At 62.3% G+C, this 15877-nt stretch overlaps 1 protein-coding gene across 1 annotated transcript in view; it reads right to left on the bottom strand.

Moving 5' to 3' along the window:
* The window catches only part of LOC139438067 (serine/threonine-protein phosphatase 2A regulatory subunit B'' subunit beta-like), a 55855-nt gene that overhangs the window by 23158 nt on the left and 16820 nt on the right, over positions 1–15877 (bottom strand). The window contains 1 exon segment of the mRNA XM_071213209.1: positions 2586–2771. Coding sequence (XP_071069310.1) covers positions 2586–2771 — 186 coding nt within the window.

Below are 15877 nucleotides of genomic sequence, written 5' to 3'. Positions count from 1 at the left end.
CGGCAGTTAGGAATCGGGGTGCTCCCCACTCGGCAGTCAGGAATCGGGGTGCTCCCCACATGGCAGTCAGGAATCGGGGTGCTCCCCACTCGGCAGTCAGGAATCGGGATGCTCCCCAGTCGGCAGTCAGGAATCGGGGTGCTCCCCACTCGGCAGTCAGGAATCTAGGATGCTCCCCACATGGCAGTTAGGAATCTGGGGTGCTCCCCACTCGGCAGTCAGGAATCGGGGTGCTCCCCACATGGCAGTCAGGAATCGGGGTGCTCCCCACTCGGCAGTCAGGAATCTAGGATGCTCCCCACTCGGCAGTCAGGAATAGGGGTGCTCCCCACTCGGCAGTCAGGAATCGGGGTGCTCCCCAGTCGGCAGTTAGCAATCTGGGGTGCTCCCCACTCGGCAGTCAGGAATCGGGGTGCTCCCCACATGGCAGTCAGGAATCGGGGTGCTCCCCACTCGGCAGTCAGGAATCGGAGTGCTCCCCAGTCGGCAGTTAGCAATCTGGGGTGCTCCCCACTCGGCAGTTAGGAATCAGGGTGCTCCCCACTCAGCAGTCAGGAATCAGGGTGCTCCCCATATAGCAGTTAGGAATCAGGGTCTCCTCACATGGCAGTTAGGAATCTAGGATGCTCCCCACTCGGCAGTTAGGAATCGGGGTGCTCCCCAGAGCAGTTAGGAATCAGAGTGCTGCCCACAGCAGATAGGAATAGGGGGCGCCCCCCCACGCAGCAGTTAGAAATGCATTCAGAGGATTCTACTCATAAAGGACAAGAATGAGGAACTACCTGAGAACAAACAGATAAAACATTTGCAAAAGCTTTTCAGGAAAGAAAAGGTTGACGAGCAGAAGACATGAATAAATGAAGGGGGTCCACATCTGCACGTGAGAACTCAGTGCTCAAGACCCCCTCGCTCCTCGGAGCCTGCTCCACCGAGGCAGGGATCCAGGAGGAAGAGGGCAGAAGGCCAAGCTCCTGCGCAGGTGGAGCTGCTGGGTAGGCAGAGGGCCAGGGGACGGAGGGCGAGAGAAGGGAGGGGCCAGGGAGGGGGAGAGAGGGGGAGGGGATCGGGAGGGAGAGAGAGGGGGAGGGGCCAGGGAGGGGGAGAGAGGGGGAGGGAATCGGGAGGGAGAGGGAGAGGGGAAGGGAGGAGGGGATGGGGACGGGGACAGGCAGGGGAGAGAGAGAGGGAAGAGCGGAGAGGAGAACGAGAGACCGAGAGATCAAGCCCGGTACACAGGTACACAGGAGCCCAGGAGATGCAAGAAGCCCGCGAGCCCCTTTCTGAGGACGCCCTGCTCGGGGGCCAGGCTCTGCGCACTCCATGCCCAGGAGGCTGGGGGCGGCCGGCCCCGACCTGCTGACACCCGGCTTGGGGACCTTGCCACCAGGGGCTCCTGCCTGGACACGGGCCGCGGGGCCAACTGCGCTGTCGAGGGGAGGGGAGGACGTAGAGACGCAGGACCTCCACCTCGGGGGACGCACCCTCCCACCTGGACCCACCAGGACACACGCTCCCAGGACGCGCCCTCCGACCTGGACCCACTGGGACGCGCCCTCCGACCTGGGGTACGTGCGAGGAGGGCTGTCAGGAAAAGCGCGGGCAGGGGCCCCTGGGCAGGGGCCCCTCACCCTCTTGGCCTGCCACGCAGATAAGGACAAGCAGATTGCGGCAGACGTCAGGGAAGCAAAGCGGATGTGTGAGACCACAGCATCAACGAGGGTCAATCCCCAAAACACCACGTTCCAAGAAGACCAAAGCGCCAACGGGGCTGCGTGGACCGTGCCCCAGAGCCAGGACGGCGCTGTGACGCCTGAGGACAGCGGCCAAGGCACCGTGCCCGGGCTCTCCCAGAGTGCTCTGGCTGCAGCCTGCCTCGAGGAAGCAGCCTCACGCGGAACTGCGACGGGCGCGGGCCCGGCTATGCTAGCCCTCCCTCCTGTGGGAACCGCGACGGGCACGGGCCCGGCTGTGCCCTCGCCCTCCCTCCTGCAGGAACTGCGACGGGGCACGGGCCCGGCTGTGCCCTCGCCCTCCCTCCTGCGGGAACCGCGACGGGGCGCACACCGGGTTCTGCCCTTGCCCGCTCTGCCGCAGCCTCAACTGCACTCCTGCAGGATCCGCGGCGGTCGTGGACCCGTTTCTGCCCAAGCTCTGGCGTGCACCACCCGCGGATCCGCGACGGGCGTTCCGCAGGCAGGTGGAGCCCTCTCCAGGACCCGTGACAGCGCCCCACGCCTCTGGTCTCGCTGTGTCTGGCCCGACTGCACCTCACGCCCAGGAACGTCAGCAAGACGCAGCACAAGCAGGACGCCGGGGACGCCTGAAGGCCACGCCGAGCCTGCGCGGTCAGCCTCGGCCCAGGCCGTCCTGGCGGGGCAGAGCCAGCGGGCTGAGCGTGGCCACGCCGATGTCGGAAGTCAGGCCCGCCCACCTGCGGGTGGGCACGCAGCGCGCCTGCGTCCCTGGAACGCGCCCGCCGAGGCGCCATCGAAGCAGGGCCGGCCTGTGCTCGTCTTCAACCACGTCGGCAGAAACCCCCGCACACCCCACGGCCCAGACGCCGGCCCGTGCCCCGGGCCACGAACCTTGGCCACCTGGCCCATGTCCTCCATCGTGGCTCTCTCGTGTGGGAACCGGGAGAAGGCCGCCTCCACCCTGGCGATGACCGCGTCGACATCCACGGCGTCCTTCGGGCATCCTCTAGGAAAATAAAAGGTGGGAATGCTTTGGCTTGTGGCGGGCGGCAGCGGCTCTTCTTTCTTCGTCTGAACCTGAGAAATAAAACAGGACAGCTCAGCGACAGGCTCGGGGGGAGTTCGGGATCTTCAAGCACCGACGTGTAACGGAGAGGGGGGAGAGCCGCGTGGGGGGACAGTCTCGGCTGCCAAGGCTGCGGCACGAGCGTGAGGGAGGCTGCCAGACGTGAGGGCCAGACGGTCAGGGACAAGACCTGGACGACCCCCAGGGACCCCGAGCCCTTGGGAGATGGCACAACGACGGCACAACAACGGCATGACCTGCAGGCAACCCCTGTGGAGGGCCCTGGCCCCTGGGGTCTTTCCAGGGCCAGCGGGGCCAAGAGTGGCGCAGACCAGGCCTCCCTGCGGGGACACGTGCAGCGGGTGAGGGGGCAGCGGGTGAGGGGGCAGCGGGTGAGGGGGCAGCAACCGACGAGCCAGGCTGAACCTGGGGGCGGCCAGCACAGCCCGCCCTGGGGTCCCCCTGCCCAGAGCGTAGACCCTGCCTGACCCCGCCCTGAGCACTGACCCTGCCCCACCCTGCCCTGAGCACTGCCCCTGCTGCCTCCTAGAGCTTCTCCGACAGGGCGCTCATGGCCCCGGGGTTTCTGGGGGTCGGCAGAAGTACGAGGCAGGGTGCCAGGAGGTCCAGAGTTGCAGACGAGGGGTGGGGCCTGGACGTCCCCTGGACGCTCCAGCCTCACCCCAGCAGGGGGAGTGCAGGGACGGCACTGGGCGAGGGCTGCGGGGGTCCCGAGGGCCCGACACGAGCCTGCGCCCTAGTTCAGGAGAAGCTGTGCGACGGCCTGACCCAGCCTGTGTCACTGCTCAAGGGTGCAGCTGCCCCAGCCGCTCGACCCAGGACACCCACTCGACCCAGGATGCTGGCTTGGCCCCTGGACACCCACTGGACCCTGAACGTCCGCTCCGCCTGGACGCCCTATTGGCCTCGGACGCTGGCTCGGCCCCGGACGCCCGCCTGGCCCCGGACACCTGCTCCGGCCCTGGAGGCCTGCTCCAGCCCTGGATGCTCACTCGGCCCCGGACGCTCGCTTGGCCCCGGATGCCCGCTCCAGGGAATTGTGCTCCAGCGTCTGAGGGTCTGAAGTGCTCCACCCGACGGGGTTGAGCCGCCAGGAGGGGCGAGGTGCTGGCGGCACCGCGCCGCGCCCACAGGAGGCCGCGGGGAGCCACGGGAAAGGCCCAGCACTGGCTTTGAGGAAAGTGAAGTCCTTTTGCGACTTCTTTACCACAGCCGGGTCTCGGCTTTCACTGTGCATCTTTACGCTGCCCCAGCCTCGACCTTTCCTCCTGGCGACGCCGAGGTGGCCATGAGCTCTGGACCAGCGTGGTGGGGTTCTGCGCCTGGGAACACAGCCGCCCGCGTTCCTGGGCCCTGGCGGCGCCCTCCACCGCGAGCGCACTGAGCCTCACCCTCAGAGCAGCCACGGCCGAGCGAGACCGCAGCCCGCACTCTTGGGTGGGGAAACTGAGGCTGCAGGACCCAGCCCTGGCCGCGACCGTGGTCTCCAACAGCGGGGCCCACTTGCCGTGCTGACGCACTGAGGGCTGGACAGACACAGGGGCGAGGCGTCGCTCTGCAAAATGAGCACCTTCCTGCATCTCCAGACAGTTAACTCAGGAAGAGAGGGGATACTGGGGCGTCTGCACACCCGGTGCGGGGGATCGGGGACTCGGGGGTCTTGGGGCGTCTGACTGCCCAGTGCAGGGAAATGGGGACTCAGAGATCTTGGGGGACTCGGGGCATCTGACCACCCTGTACGGGGGATGGGGGACTTGAGGATTTCGGGGTGTCTGCCTGCCTGGTGCGGGGGATGGGGGACTTGGGGATTTCGGGGCATCTGCCTGCCTGGTGTCGGGGATGGGGGACTCAGGGTGTCTGATCGCCTGGTGTGGAGGACAGAGGACTCGGAGATCTTGGGGGACTCGGGGCGTCTGACCACCCTGTGCGGGGGATGGGGGACTCGGGGATCTTGGGGCATCTGCCTGCCTGGTGCGGGGGATGGGGGACTCGGGGTGTCTGATCGCCTGGTGTGGAGGACAGAGGACTCAGAGATCTTGGGGGACTCGGGGCGTCTGATCACCCTGTGGAGCGGATGGGGGACTCGGGGATCTCGGGGCACCTGACCGCCTGGTGCGGGGGATGGGGGACTCGGGGTGTCTGATCGCCTGGTGTGGAGGACAGAGGACTCGGAGATCTCAGGGAACTCGGGGCGTCTGCCCGCCCGGTGCAGGCAGCGTAGGTGCTGGATGCCCGTGGGGTGGCGGTCCCGGGCCCTCACGGCTCCCTCCCTCCTCCCGGCCACAGTCTGCCCCACGAGTCGAGGGCGTCCGCCGTGTGCTGCAGGGCGAATGCTCCGTCCTAGGGAAGCCCAGAACCCACATGGCCCACGTATCAGGGAGCGCAGGGCAACCCAGGCCCCCCCTGCCCGACGACCCTTACGCCGACGCGAAGCCCATCCCGGTGCCAGGAGGGCCGGCCTGCACGCGGTGGCACAGCTCTCCGGGCTCAGCGGCCACGAGCACAGCCAGGCTGGCGAGGGCGCACCTAACAGGCTGCCCCGTGTGTGGGCGAACGCAGTGCCTTGGGCTGCTGGGCCGGCCAGGGAAGGGGAGCAGGCCCTGTGCCTCGGTTTCCCCGAGGTGAGCCTGCACTCGGGCAGTTAGGAGGGTAAAGGCAGGTCTGACCCGTGGGGCACTGGGGGCAAGAACGCCAGCACACCCGGGGCTCTACGGGAGCCTGCTGGGGTGGAATCGCCCCCCACGAGGCCTGCGCAGGTCCCAGCTCGTGAGCTCAGGTCCCAGCCTGTCGGGGGTGAGCTCACCTGGAACAGGACCTGGGGAGGAGTTGGGCCAGGAGCCCACACTGTGTGAGGGGTCTTCGGAAGCAAAGGGCTGGCAGAACCTCAGAGGGCCAAGTCCTTAAAATAAAGAAAACTGGATACGGAAGGAGAAGCCACAAGGAATGGGCGGAAGCCAGTCAACAAACAGAGGAGGAGAAGACGCTGTCACAAGCATCGCCATGTGACAGAAAGCCAGGCGCCCGAGGAGACTGCCGACCAGTGAGAAGACACTGAGCCAGGAGGAAGGAAGCCTGCAGGCTCTGGGACCTGGCCAGTAAGTCTTGCTCCCAACAGGCATGCTGGGGGGTCTGTCGTAGCACTTGGGAAGTTAAGACACGGGGGGAACTCAGCTCGACTGGGTCTGAGCCTGGAGGTGAACTGAGCTACCCTGGGTCCTGTCTGGGTGAACTCAGTTCCTCCAGGTCTGTCCCTGGGTGAACTGAGCCTTGTCCCTGGGTGAACTCGGCTCTCCAGGTCTGCACCTGCAGGTGAACTCGGCTCCTGCAGGTCTGCACCTGGGTGAACTCGGCTCTCTAGGTCTGTACTCGGATGAACTTGGCTCTCCAGGTCTGCACCTGCAGGTGACCTCAGCTCCTCCAGGTCTGCACCTGGGTGAACTCGGCTCTCTCTAGGTCTGCACCTGGATGAACTTGGCTCTCCACGTCTACCTGGGTGAACTCAGCTCCTCCAGGGCTGTACCTGCAGGTGAACTCGGCTCTCCAGGTCTGTCCCTGCAGGTGAACTCGGCTCTCTAGGTCTGCACCTGGGTGAACTCAGCTCCTTCAGGTCTGTCCCTGGGTGAACTCAGTCTCCAGGGTGTGTACCTGGGTGATCTCAGCCCCCACCCACCCTCCAGCATGCACCTGGTGCATCTGCTTTCGTCTTCTGGGATGATCAGATGCTCTCCCCCAGGGAGCAGGTGGGAACAGGCTTCTGCGTGGCCACGCCCCCACACCCCTTTTCTCCAGGTGGTCCCCAGGGCTCAGTGGTCGGCGTCCCCCAGAGTCCATGGCACGGGCCCGTGGTCCCACTGTGAGGTGTGCCCCGCTGCCCTGCGGGGGCCCTGGGTGGGCCCCAGTTGTTCCCGATTCCCCCTAGGGCCTGAGCAGCCATGGAGGATGGGAACGGGGCCAGGGGAGGGCCGTGGGAGCCTCTCCAGGCTCGACTGCTCGCCCCCTCGTCAGCCAGGACGTGCCGTTCCCCTCCTCTCCTCTAGGTTCCCCAGCCTCATGGGGACACCCGCGTTTCCTCTCCCTCCCCCCCGACTCATCCGGGGAACTGCCCCTCCTAGATGGCCCCTCCACTGCGCACCGCGCCCGGGGAAACGCCGCGTGTCGTCCTGCAGCAGGGACGAGGGACGCGGTGGTGGAATCCGTCCACACCCCCTGGGCTGCCCCACGGGGACACGACTCGGCCCCGCTCCTGAGCAGCCCTCCGAGGCACGAGCACACCAGAGCACCCACCCTTTCAGCAGAGAGTGCAGGGTCCTTCAGCATGTTCACCAAGAAGAGTCGGCACCCTCCTGTCACCAGAGGACCACGGTCAACCACGGTCAACCACGGTCAACAAACGAGGCACTTCCTGCTGCGAGTGACAGGAGAGGACTCCTCGTATCAGCTGGTTCTGCTGCGTAACAAAGCGCCCCACATGCAGCGGCTGACGGTTCTGAAGGACAGGAGTCAGCAGCCACAGGGCGCAGGCTCTCTGCTTGCGGTACTCAGGCCGAGTGACTGCTGACAGTGAAGAACCATGCACTCGATACAGAGTTTTCACACACCACCCTATTATCTCTACGTAGTTTCAGCTAATACTGGAAGGCAGCTATTAGGTTTGTTTTCCAGCGACGGGGGTTAGCAATTTGGACACTTGACGTGCATCACGGATGGGGCGAGTAAGCGAGCGTACCGTGGCCACTGAGCGTGGCTGTTCCCTGCGTTTAGAGGGATGTGGTTAGGGATCCAGGCTGGGCACAGGTGTGGCCACAGGTACCTCCAAGCTCTTCCCACTGCAGGCCTAGAAGCAAATCACCCCAAGAGCAAACAGCACCCCAATGTCCACAGGAAGACAGGAAGCATAGACGCACATGGTAAAGAGACAGCGGAGTAGCAGCCGGCTTGAACAGCTGGGGCACACCTCAGAACAGGGAGGAGAATCGCTCACTTGGAACCGACTGGGGCTGTCACAGATGCTGGAACCAGCAGGGAACACCCGACAGCCACCTGAGCCACGCTCCCTGTGCTCCAAAGAGCCAGACCAGGAAGGAGCCACGAAGCTCAAGGCCAACGTCCAGGGAAGAACAACAGGCACAGGAACAGTGCCTGGGAGGGCTCAACGGAAGCAGGTGCCACGGAAGAGGTCAGCGGGCACGAGGGTCCAGTGCAGGAACCACCCAAGAGGAGGCCCAGAGGGAAAAGGCATTTTTCAACTAATGGAAAGGGGGCCAGCCAGCTGTGGGACGATGATCAGCGGCTCAAGGCACAGGTTATCACTATCTCTGAGAAGAGGAAAAGGGGAGAAAACACTGGATAAAAAACAATGGTCAAAACTTTCCCAAACTTAATCAACACCAGAAACCCAAAGATCAAAGCCCGAGGAACCTGAAATAGAAGAAACACAAAGAAAACTTCCCAGAGAACATCGTCATCAAATACCCAAAAACCACTGGTAAGAGGAAACCTTAAAAGGAGTCAGGTAGTAAAACATTCCCAAAAGGTATCAACATAAGGAAGGCACAGATGTCTCACGGAAAAATGCAGTACACAGAGGCAGGGCACTGCCCTTTAAGAATGGCCAGCTTTGGGGGTTATATCCAGAGAGCTCACCGTTAAACGCAACGGTGAAGTCAGACGTGCTCAGGCACCAGGAAGGAGGGCTCCTCATGGCACAGAGTGAGACGTGTGCAGACGAGAAGGGGAGGGCGCCTCACAGCACATCACAGAGTTAGCCGTGTGTAGACGAGAAAAGGAAGGGTCCCTCACGGCACAGAGTTAGACGTGTGTAGACCAAAGGGGGAGGGATCCTCACGGCACAGAGTTAGACGTGTGTAGACCAGAGGGGGAGGGCTCCTCACGGCACAGAGTTAGCCGTGTGTAGACTAGAAAGGGAAGGGCTCCTCACAGCACAGAGTTAGACATGTGTAGACGAGAAGGGGGAGGGCTCCTCACAGCAGAGTTAGACGTGTGTAGACGAGAAAGGGAAGGGCTCCTCATGGCACAGAGTTTGACGTGTGTAGACACAGTAAGGGAAGGGCTCCTGACTGCACCATGCTGGATGGAGTGTTGAGTCGGGGCTTCCAGGAGGAAAATATTCTCAGTTGCAATGTGGGTCTCTTTGACCACCCACGTACGCCCAAAACAGTAATGCTGGGTAAAAGACACGTGATTTTCTCATCCTCCAGCCTCTTCAGAGGAAAAGGGGCAGTGTCAGCAAAGTGCTGGCCGGTCAGGTCGATACGGAAGTGAAGAGCGAGACAGGCACGGCGCCCGGAGCAGACGGGCACTTCTGCTCCTGTGTCCCTTCCCAGAGGTCCGGGAAGCTGAAGCACGGGCCGTCGTCGCGAAAGAAGCAGGCGTGTGGTAGCGTGGTGTCTGCGCTCCCATCACGCAGGCCTCGGGGCACAGTGTCCCCTCTGGACCCAGGGCGCAGTCACCAAGCGTCGCTCGTGCTGGGGCCCAAGCTACGGGACCACGTGGAGAAACCCACGAACCCAACTCTGCACGGCCGAGCAGCACGACGACCCGGCTCGGCCCCCGCAAGGCTGAGCACCTGGAACGTCACCAGGATTGGCCTCGGTGGGGGCCACAGAAAGGTCCTGGTAAAAGGATTCGAGCCATGCAGAGCAACCACAGTGGACTGAAATAGAAACACGTAACAGAAATGTCTCTAAAAAGTCCCCAAATATTTGAAAACTGATCAACATATAAATGATCCATGGGTCAAAGAAGTCAGGGGAAATCAGAACTGAAGGAATATGAAAACGGCATATAGAATCTGTGGGATGTGATCTGTGGAAAGCAGAAAAGATTTATAGTAGTGAACACCTGGAGAAGGACAAAAGGTATGTGGGGGGTAGGCACAGGAGAGGAGGCCCTGGGGGGGGAGGGATGGACAGAAGAGAGGAGGCCCTGGGGGGGCGGGCATGGACTAAAAAGATGAGGCTCTGTGTGGGGGGAAGGACACAGGAGATGAGGGCCTCGGAAGGCGGACAATGGAGATGACGCCCTTGGGGAAACGGACTCAGGAGGTGAGGCCCTTATTGCAGTGTACAGCACGGCCTCAGCAGACAAAGCTTGCTGGGAAGTGGACAGACCCACTGCCAGGAAGGGCCAGCTGAGCTGCCTGTACATGGGAGGTGGAGCCAAGCAAACGGAGGATGAAAGACGGAGCCAAGCACACGGGAGGAAAGACGGAGCCACGCACAGGGGACAACAAGACAGAGCCAAATACATGGGGCAATAAGACGGACAAGATGGAGCCAAGCACACGGACGACATGACGGACAAGATGCAGCCAAGGGCACGGCGGGTGACAGAGCCGCCCATGCAGCACAGCACTCACCCTTCCGTCTACCCTCCTGACACAGATGGGAGCTGTCTCCCACGCACAGCTATTGCCCACACACACGGCGCAGATGAGGCCGGGCCCTGGGCTCCGCGGCTCAGAAGGAAGGCTCTGGCACAGGCTGAGCTCCCGGCCTCAGCGCCGTCAGGTGAGGAAGCAGGAGTGGAAAGATAAGCAAGGGCGAACGTGTTCAGCCAAGGAGGAACTCGACAGCTGGGCTCAGGCCTCAAAAACAACTGAAATGAAGGGTTCGTTTCCAAATCGCCACACCTTTGGTCCTCCGTGAAACAGATGGAGCGTGCGCCTCACCAAGCACCTGCCACCAGGCTACATGGCCCGCACGGCCCATGGTGCCACCAGGCTACATGGCCCGCACGGCCCATGGTGCAGAGGCTCTTTCCGCAGAGGCTTGAGATGGTGGTGCATGGGCTCTTTGCAACCCCAGAGTCACAGGTATGTGCACCGGCCGGGTGAGCACACCAGGACTTTCACAGAACACACCCATACGTGCCGTACTATGAAGCACACACCACGGTTTTGATGGACGCTCATTACTGAGGGCACAGATACACGCCACAGGCAAAGCACCTGCTGTTTGCATGGCCGGTCACACATATCCTTTGTGTGACCAGTTACATGTGCTCTCTGTGTGAATAGTCGCACATGCTCTTTGTGCCCTTGCTCCAGGAACACGAGGGCTGTGGTACGGGGCAAGCCTGGAACCGGAGATGGAGTGGCAGATGCAGGGCCAAGGGCTCTGGGGAGCAAGGACTCCTAGATTTCAAAGGGGCACCCCAAATGGCAAGGAAATGCACGCCCAAGATGGGCACGTAGAAGGATAGATGTGGAGGGACAGAGGTGCAACCCAGGATGGGCAGGTAGAGGGATGGACGCAGGGGGACGGCACGTGAAAGGACAAATGCTCGGCCCAGGATGAATGTGGTGAAGGGACAGATGTGTAGCCTGGGATAGGCATGTGGAGGGACGGACGTGGAGGGACAGATGTGCACGTGCAGGGACCGACGCAGGGGGTGGGCACGTGGAGGGGCGGACACACAGCCCAGGGTGGGCTCGTGGAGGAATGGACGTGGAGGGATGGACGTGCAGCCCAGGGTGGGCTCGTGGAGGGACGGACGTGCAGCCCAGGGTGGGCTCGTGGAGGGACGGACGTGCAGCCCAGGGTGGGCTCGTGGAGGGACGGATGTGCAGCCCAGGGTGGGCTCGTAGAGAGACGGATGTGGAGGAACAGATGCACTGTCCTGGATGGGCTCGTGGAGGGACGGACGTGCAGCCCAGGGTGGGCTCACGGAGGGACGGACGCGCAGCCCAGGGCGGGCTCGTGGAGGGCAGTGGGCTCACGTGGCCCCGGTACCTGGCACCGTCCTTGACTGTGCAGTGGAGGAGGGCAGGTGTGCAGCACTGCAGGGGACCCCTGGGCCACCGACTGGAGTCAGGGGGGCTGCGGGTGGGGCAGGGCAGGCCCCTCCTGCAGGCCTGAGCGTCGTCCTGGCAGTGGGAGGCCTGGCCTGGCGGCGGGGATAGAGCACACAGAGGCGCTCCCAGGTCTCCAAGCTCCAGGGAGCTGGTGCTCTGAGGTCCAGAGACCTAGCTGGTGCTCTGGCTAGAGGACACACACAGGCAGGGGGCACGCACGAGCGGAACCACTGGGGCTGCCGCGCCCAGGCTGGGAGGCCAGGGCCCTGCATCCTGGACTGAGCACAGCCAGGACTCTGCCCAGCTCTGCACAAAGTGTCGTCAGGGGCACAGACGTGCAGGCACCGAAGGACGAGTGTGCACCTGCCACACAGACACCGCCAGACAAGTGGGCACTGACAAGTGGGCACCAAAGCACAGGCACTGAAAGAGGAGCATGCACCTGCTGTGCGGGCACTGACAGACGAGCATGCACCGACAGATGAGTGTGTACCTGCTGTGCAGGCACTGACAAGCGTGCACCTGCTATGCAGGCACCAACACACGAGTGTGCATGTGTCACATGTGTACCAACATTATGAGTATACACCTGTCATGTACACTGACAGACAAGCATGCACTGACAAAGGAGCATGCATACACTGCTCAGGCACTGACAGATGAGTGTGCACCTGCTGCACAGGCACTGACGGATGAGTGTGCACCCACAGACAAGTGTGCACCTGCCACACGGGCACTGGCATGAGTGTGCACCTGTCATGTGTACCGACACATGAGCGTATACCCGTCGTGTGCAACGAGACAAGCATGCACTGACAGATGAGTGTGCACCTGCCACACGGGCACCAACAGTGCCCCGACAGATGAGTGTGAACTGACATGACTGGGCACTGACAGATGAGTGTGTACAGACGAGTGTGCACCCACAGATGAGCCTGCACCTGTTGCATGGGCACTGACAGACAAGTGTGCACCTGCCATGGGCACCGGCATGAGTGTGCACCTGTCACGTATACCGACACATGAGCGTATAACTGTCGTGTGCAACGAGACAAGCATGCACTGACAGATGAGTGTGCACCTGCCACACGGGCACCAACAGAGTACACCGACAGATAAGCATCTGCCTGCCGTGTATGCACCAACAGACAAGCATTCACCAGCTGCGCGGAAACTGACAGACGAGTGTGCAGCAACAGAGAAGCATGCACCAGCTGTGCAGGAACCGACAGACGAGTGTGCAACAGACAAGCACGCACTGAGAGACAACTGAGCACCTGCTGTGCAGGCAATGACAAGTGTACACCTGCCATGGAGGCACTGACATACGAGCATGCACTTGTCACATCTGTACTGACACACATGCACCTGTCACGTGTACACTACCAAGCGTGCACTGACACCTGAGCATGCACACACTGCTCAGACACTGACAGGTGTACCTCCTGTGTGGGCACCAACAGATGAGAGTGCACTGACAGATAAGTGTGCGTCTGACAAGCGTGTGCCTGCTGTGTGTGCACCGACAGACGAACGTGCCCCTGCCGCACAGGCAATGAGATGAACGTGTATGAAGATAAGTGTGCACGAACAGATGACTGTGCACCTGCTGCATGGACACTGACAAATGTGTGCACTGACAGACAAGTGTGCACACACTGCCCAGGCACCTACAGGCAAATGTGCACCAATGTGTGCACCTGCTGCACAGATACTGTATCAAGAGACGTGTGCACTGACAACTGAGTGAGCACTGAGTGGGCACACACTGCCCAGGCACCGACAGACGACCATGAACCTGCCGTGCAGGCACCAACAGATGAGCGTGCGCCTGCTGTGTGTGCACCGACAGACGAGCACTGAGGTGAGCGTGTATGAACAGACGAGTGTCAACCAACAGATGTGTGCACCTGCTGCACAGGCACAACACATGAGTGTGCACTGACAAGTGTGCATCGACAGTCGAGTGTGTACCAACAGATGAGCATGCACACACTGCTCAGGCACTGACAAGCGTGCACCGACACGAGTGTGCACCTGCGCGGGCATTGAGACAAGCATGTACGATCAGATGAGTGTGCACCAACTGATGAATGTGCACTTGCTGCAAAGCACCAACACATGAGGGTGCACCGACAGACAAGTGTGCAACACTGCACCAGCACTGGCACGTGCATGCACCAATGAGTGTGCACCTGCTGCACAGGCACTGACAGATGAGTGTGCACGACAGTCGAGCATGTACTGACAGGTGAGTATGCACACACTGCTCAGGTACTGACAGGCAAGCGTGCACTTGCCATGCAGGCACTGACAGACGAGCGTGCATGATAGTCGAGTGCGCACCGACAGAGCCTGGGATGCCCGGAAGACGCTGGACTTAGGAGGAGGGCATGAAGCGGAGCGCGTGTCAGTGGGATCAACACCGCGTTCCGTGGACTCAGGCCGGCGTGCGGGCCTCAGACCGCTCGCTCGGGCAGGGCAGGTCGCGAAGCGCAGAGGCGGGAGGGCGGTCGGGGCAGACACCGGCCTGGGCTCCCCGCTGACCGGTGCAGGCCGCGGGGCGCCATCAGGGCTGTGAGCAGGGCGGGCCTGAGACCTCCTGCGCACGCCGCCCGGGGCTGGTCCAGGGCCGGCAGACAAGGCTCCGAAAACCGCCCGACGTGCTGGGGGTCCTCAGAGGGCCGCCCAACATGCTGGGGGTCCTCAGAGCGCCGAAGGCCTGCGACATGCCCGGGCGCAGATGCGAGAGCGCAGGGGACAACCGCAGCAATTCGGAGCGCATGGGAACGGTGGCGGCTCTGGAGACGGCGACGACCAGCAAAGATACAAAGGTCGGCGGGGGGCAGGGAGCAGCGGGCAGGGTCCACGGGCCCAGACCCCGCCCTCACACACCCCGCCCCTGCGCGCTCAGTCCCGGCGCCCATGGCCGCCCCGCTGCAGGGCCCGGGGCTGCTGCACCTTCGCAGGCCAACCGCACTGGCATTCCCTCCAGGAGGGCGGCTCTAGAAGGGGTAAAGGCAGCAAATGGCCGCGCGGCTTGGATTTGGCCCCAGGGCAGACTGAGGGCGACACCTGCCAAGGCCCACGGGTCAGGCTGAGGGTGGACAGCCAGGAGGTGGGCGTGCCGCCCCCCCGCCCCCAGTCGTGTCTGGTGGGGGGCCTCCTCCACGAAGGCCCCTCCCTCGCACAATGCCCGCCCTGAGGCCGCAAGCCCAGGACGCGGGGGTGGGGGAGTGGGGGGGTTGTCCCCCCAGGTGCACTCCCAGGCCCAGCCGGGGGCCCGCGGAGGTCCCGAGGCCCGGTTCCCCTGCGACCCCGGGGAGCACATGCTGCTGACGATGAATGCTCTCGCTGCGGACACGGCGTGGGAAGGCGTTTCCTGTGGGAGCTGCCGCGCCGTCACAATTCATGCCTTGTGTCTCCCACAAAGTGGCGCTGGTAGGACAACTCCTGGATTTTCAAAGAGGGGTCCTGCCGGTGCTGGGAAGCCCTCAGGGCAGTGCGCACCCCGACATCCACACGAGGAGCTCCACTGCGGAGAAGCAGGGGGCTCTGCATTTACCCACCTCCAGCCCACCATGTAGGACAAGCATCAACTACCAGCAGTGCGTTTGCCCGCTGTCCAAAATGAGGTGCATCGTACAGACTAATTCCACTTTTAATATCTCTAAGCTAATTTTAAGGATATGCCTCTTAAACACAAGGAACCAACTGATTTTGCTTTTCCTGCAGGAAAGCAAAAATTGGAAGACAGATCAGAGAGCAAAAAGTTCTGAATATGGAAACGTAAAGAAAATCCAATTAAAATAGACTAGGGCCTTTTACTATTTTCAAAATACCATAATCTGGTTCAATTAGATTTTTTGGGCACCACATGACAAAATTTCCAAAAATGCAAGTGTCCAACACTGCAGTCGCCCTGAAACATGGATGCAGCGTCCTCACCAGGGTAAGCGGGGCCCCTGCCCACTCTACCCAGGCCTCCCTGCCCACCCGTCTGTCCATCCCAGCCCTCCCTGTGCTACCCTGCCCTGCCCGCTCTGCCCAGTCTGCCCTTGCCGTCCCTGCTGGGCTCTGCCCAGTCCACCCCTGCCTGTCCCTCCCTGCCCTGCCGGACCATCTCTGTCCATCCCAGGTCTGCCAGCCCTCCCTTCCCTGCCCTGTCCGGCTCTGCTCAGTCCACCCCTGCCTGGCCCTCTGCAGCCCTGCCCTGCCCAGCCCTCCCTATCCTGCCCAGCTCTGCCTGGTGCACCCATGTCTAGCCCTCTTTGGCTCTGC

Source organism: Dasypus novemcinctus, chromosome X, assembly GCF_030445035.2.
Source record: "Dasypus novemcinctus isolate mDasNov1 chromosome X, mDasNov1.1.hap2, whole genome shotgun sequence".
Classification (NCBI taxonomy): domain Eukaryota; kingdom Metazoa; phylum Chordata; class Mammalia; order Cingulata; family Dasypodidae; genus Dasypus; species Dasypus novemcinctus.
Note: the sequence above shows the minus strand (reverse complement) of the source record. Positions and strands in the feature narration are given on the sequence as shown.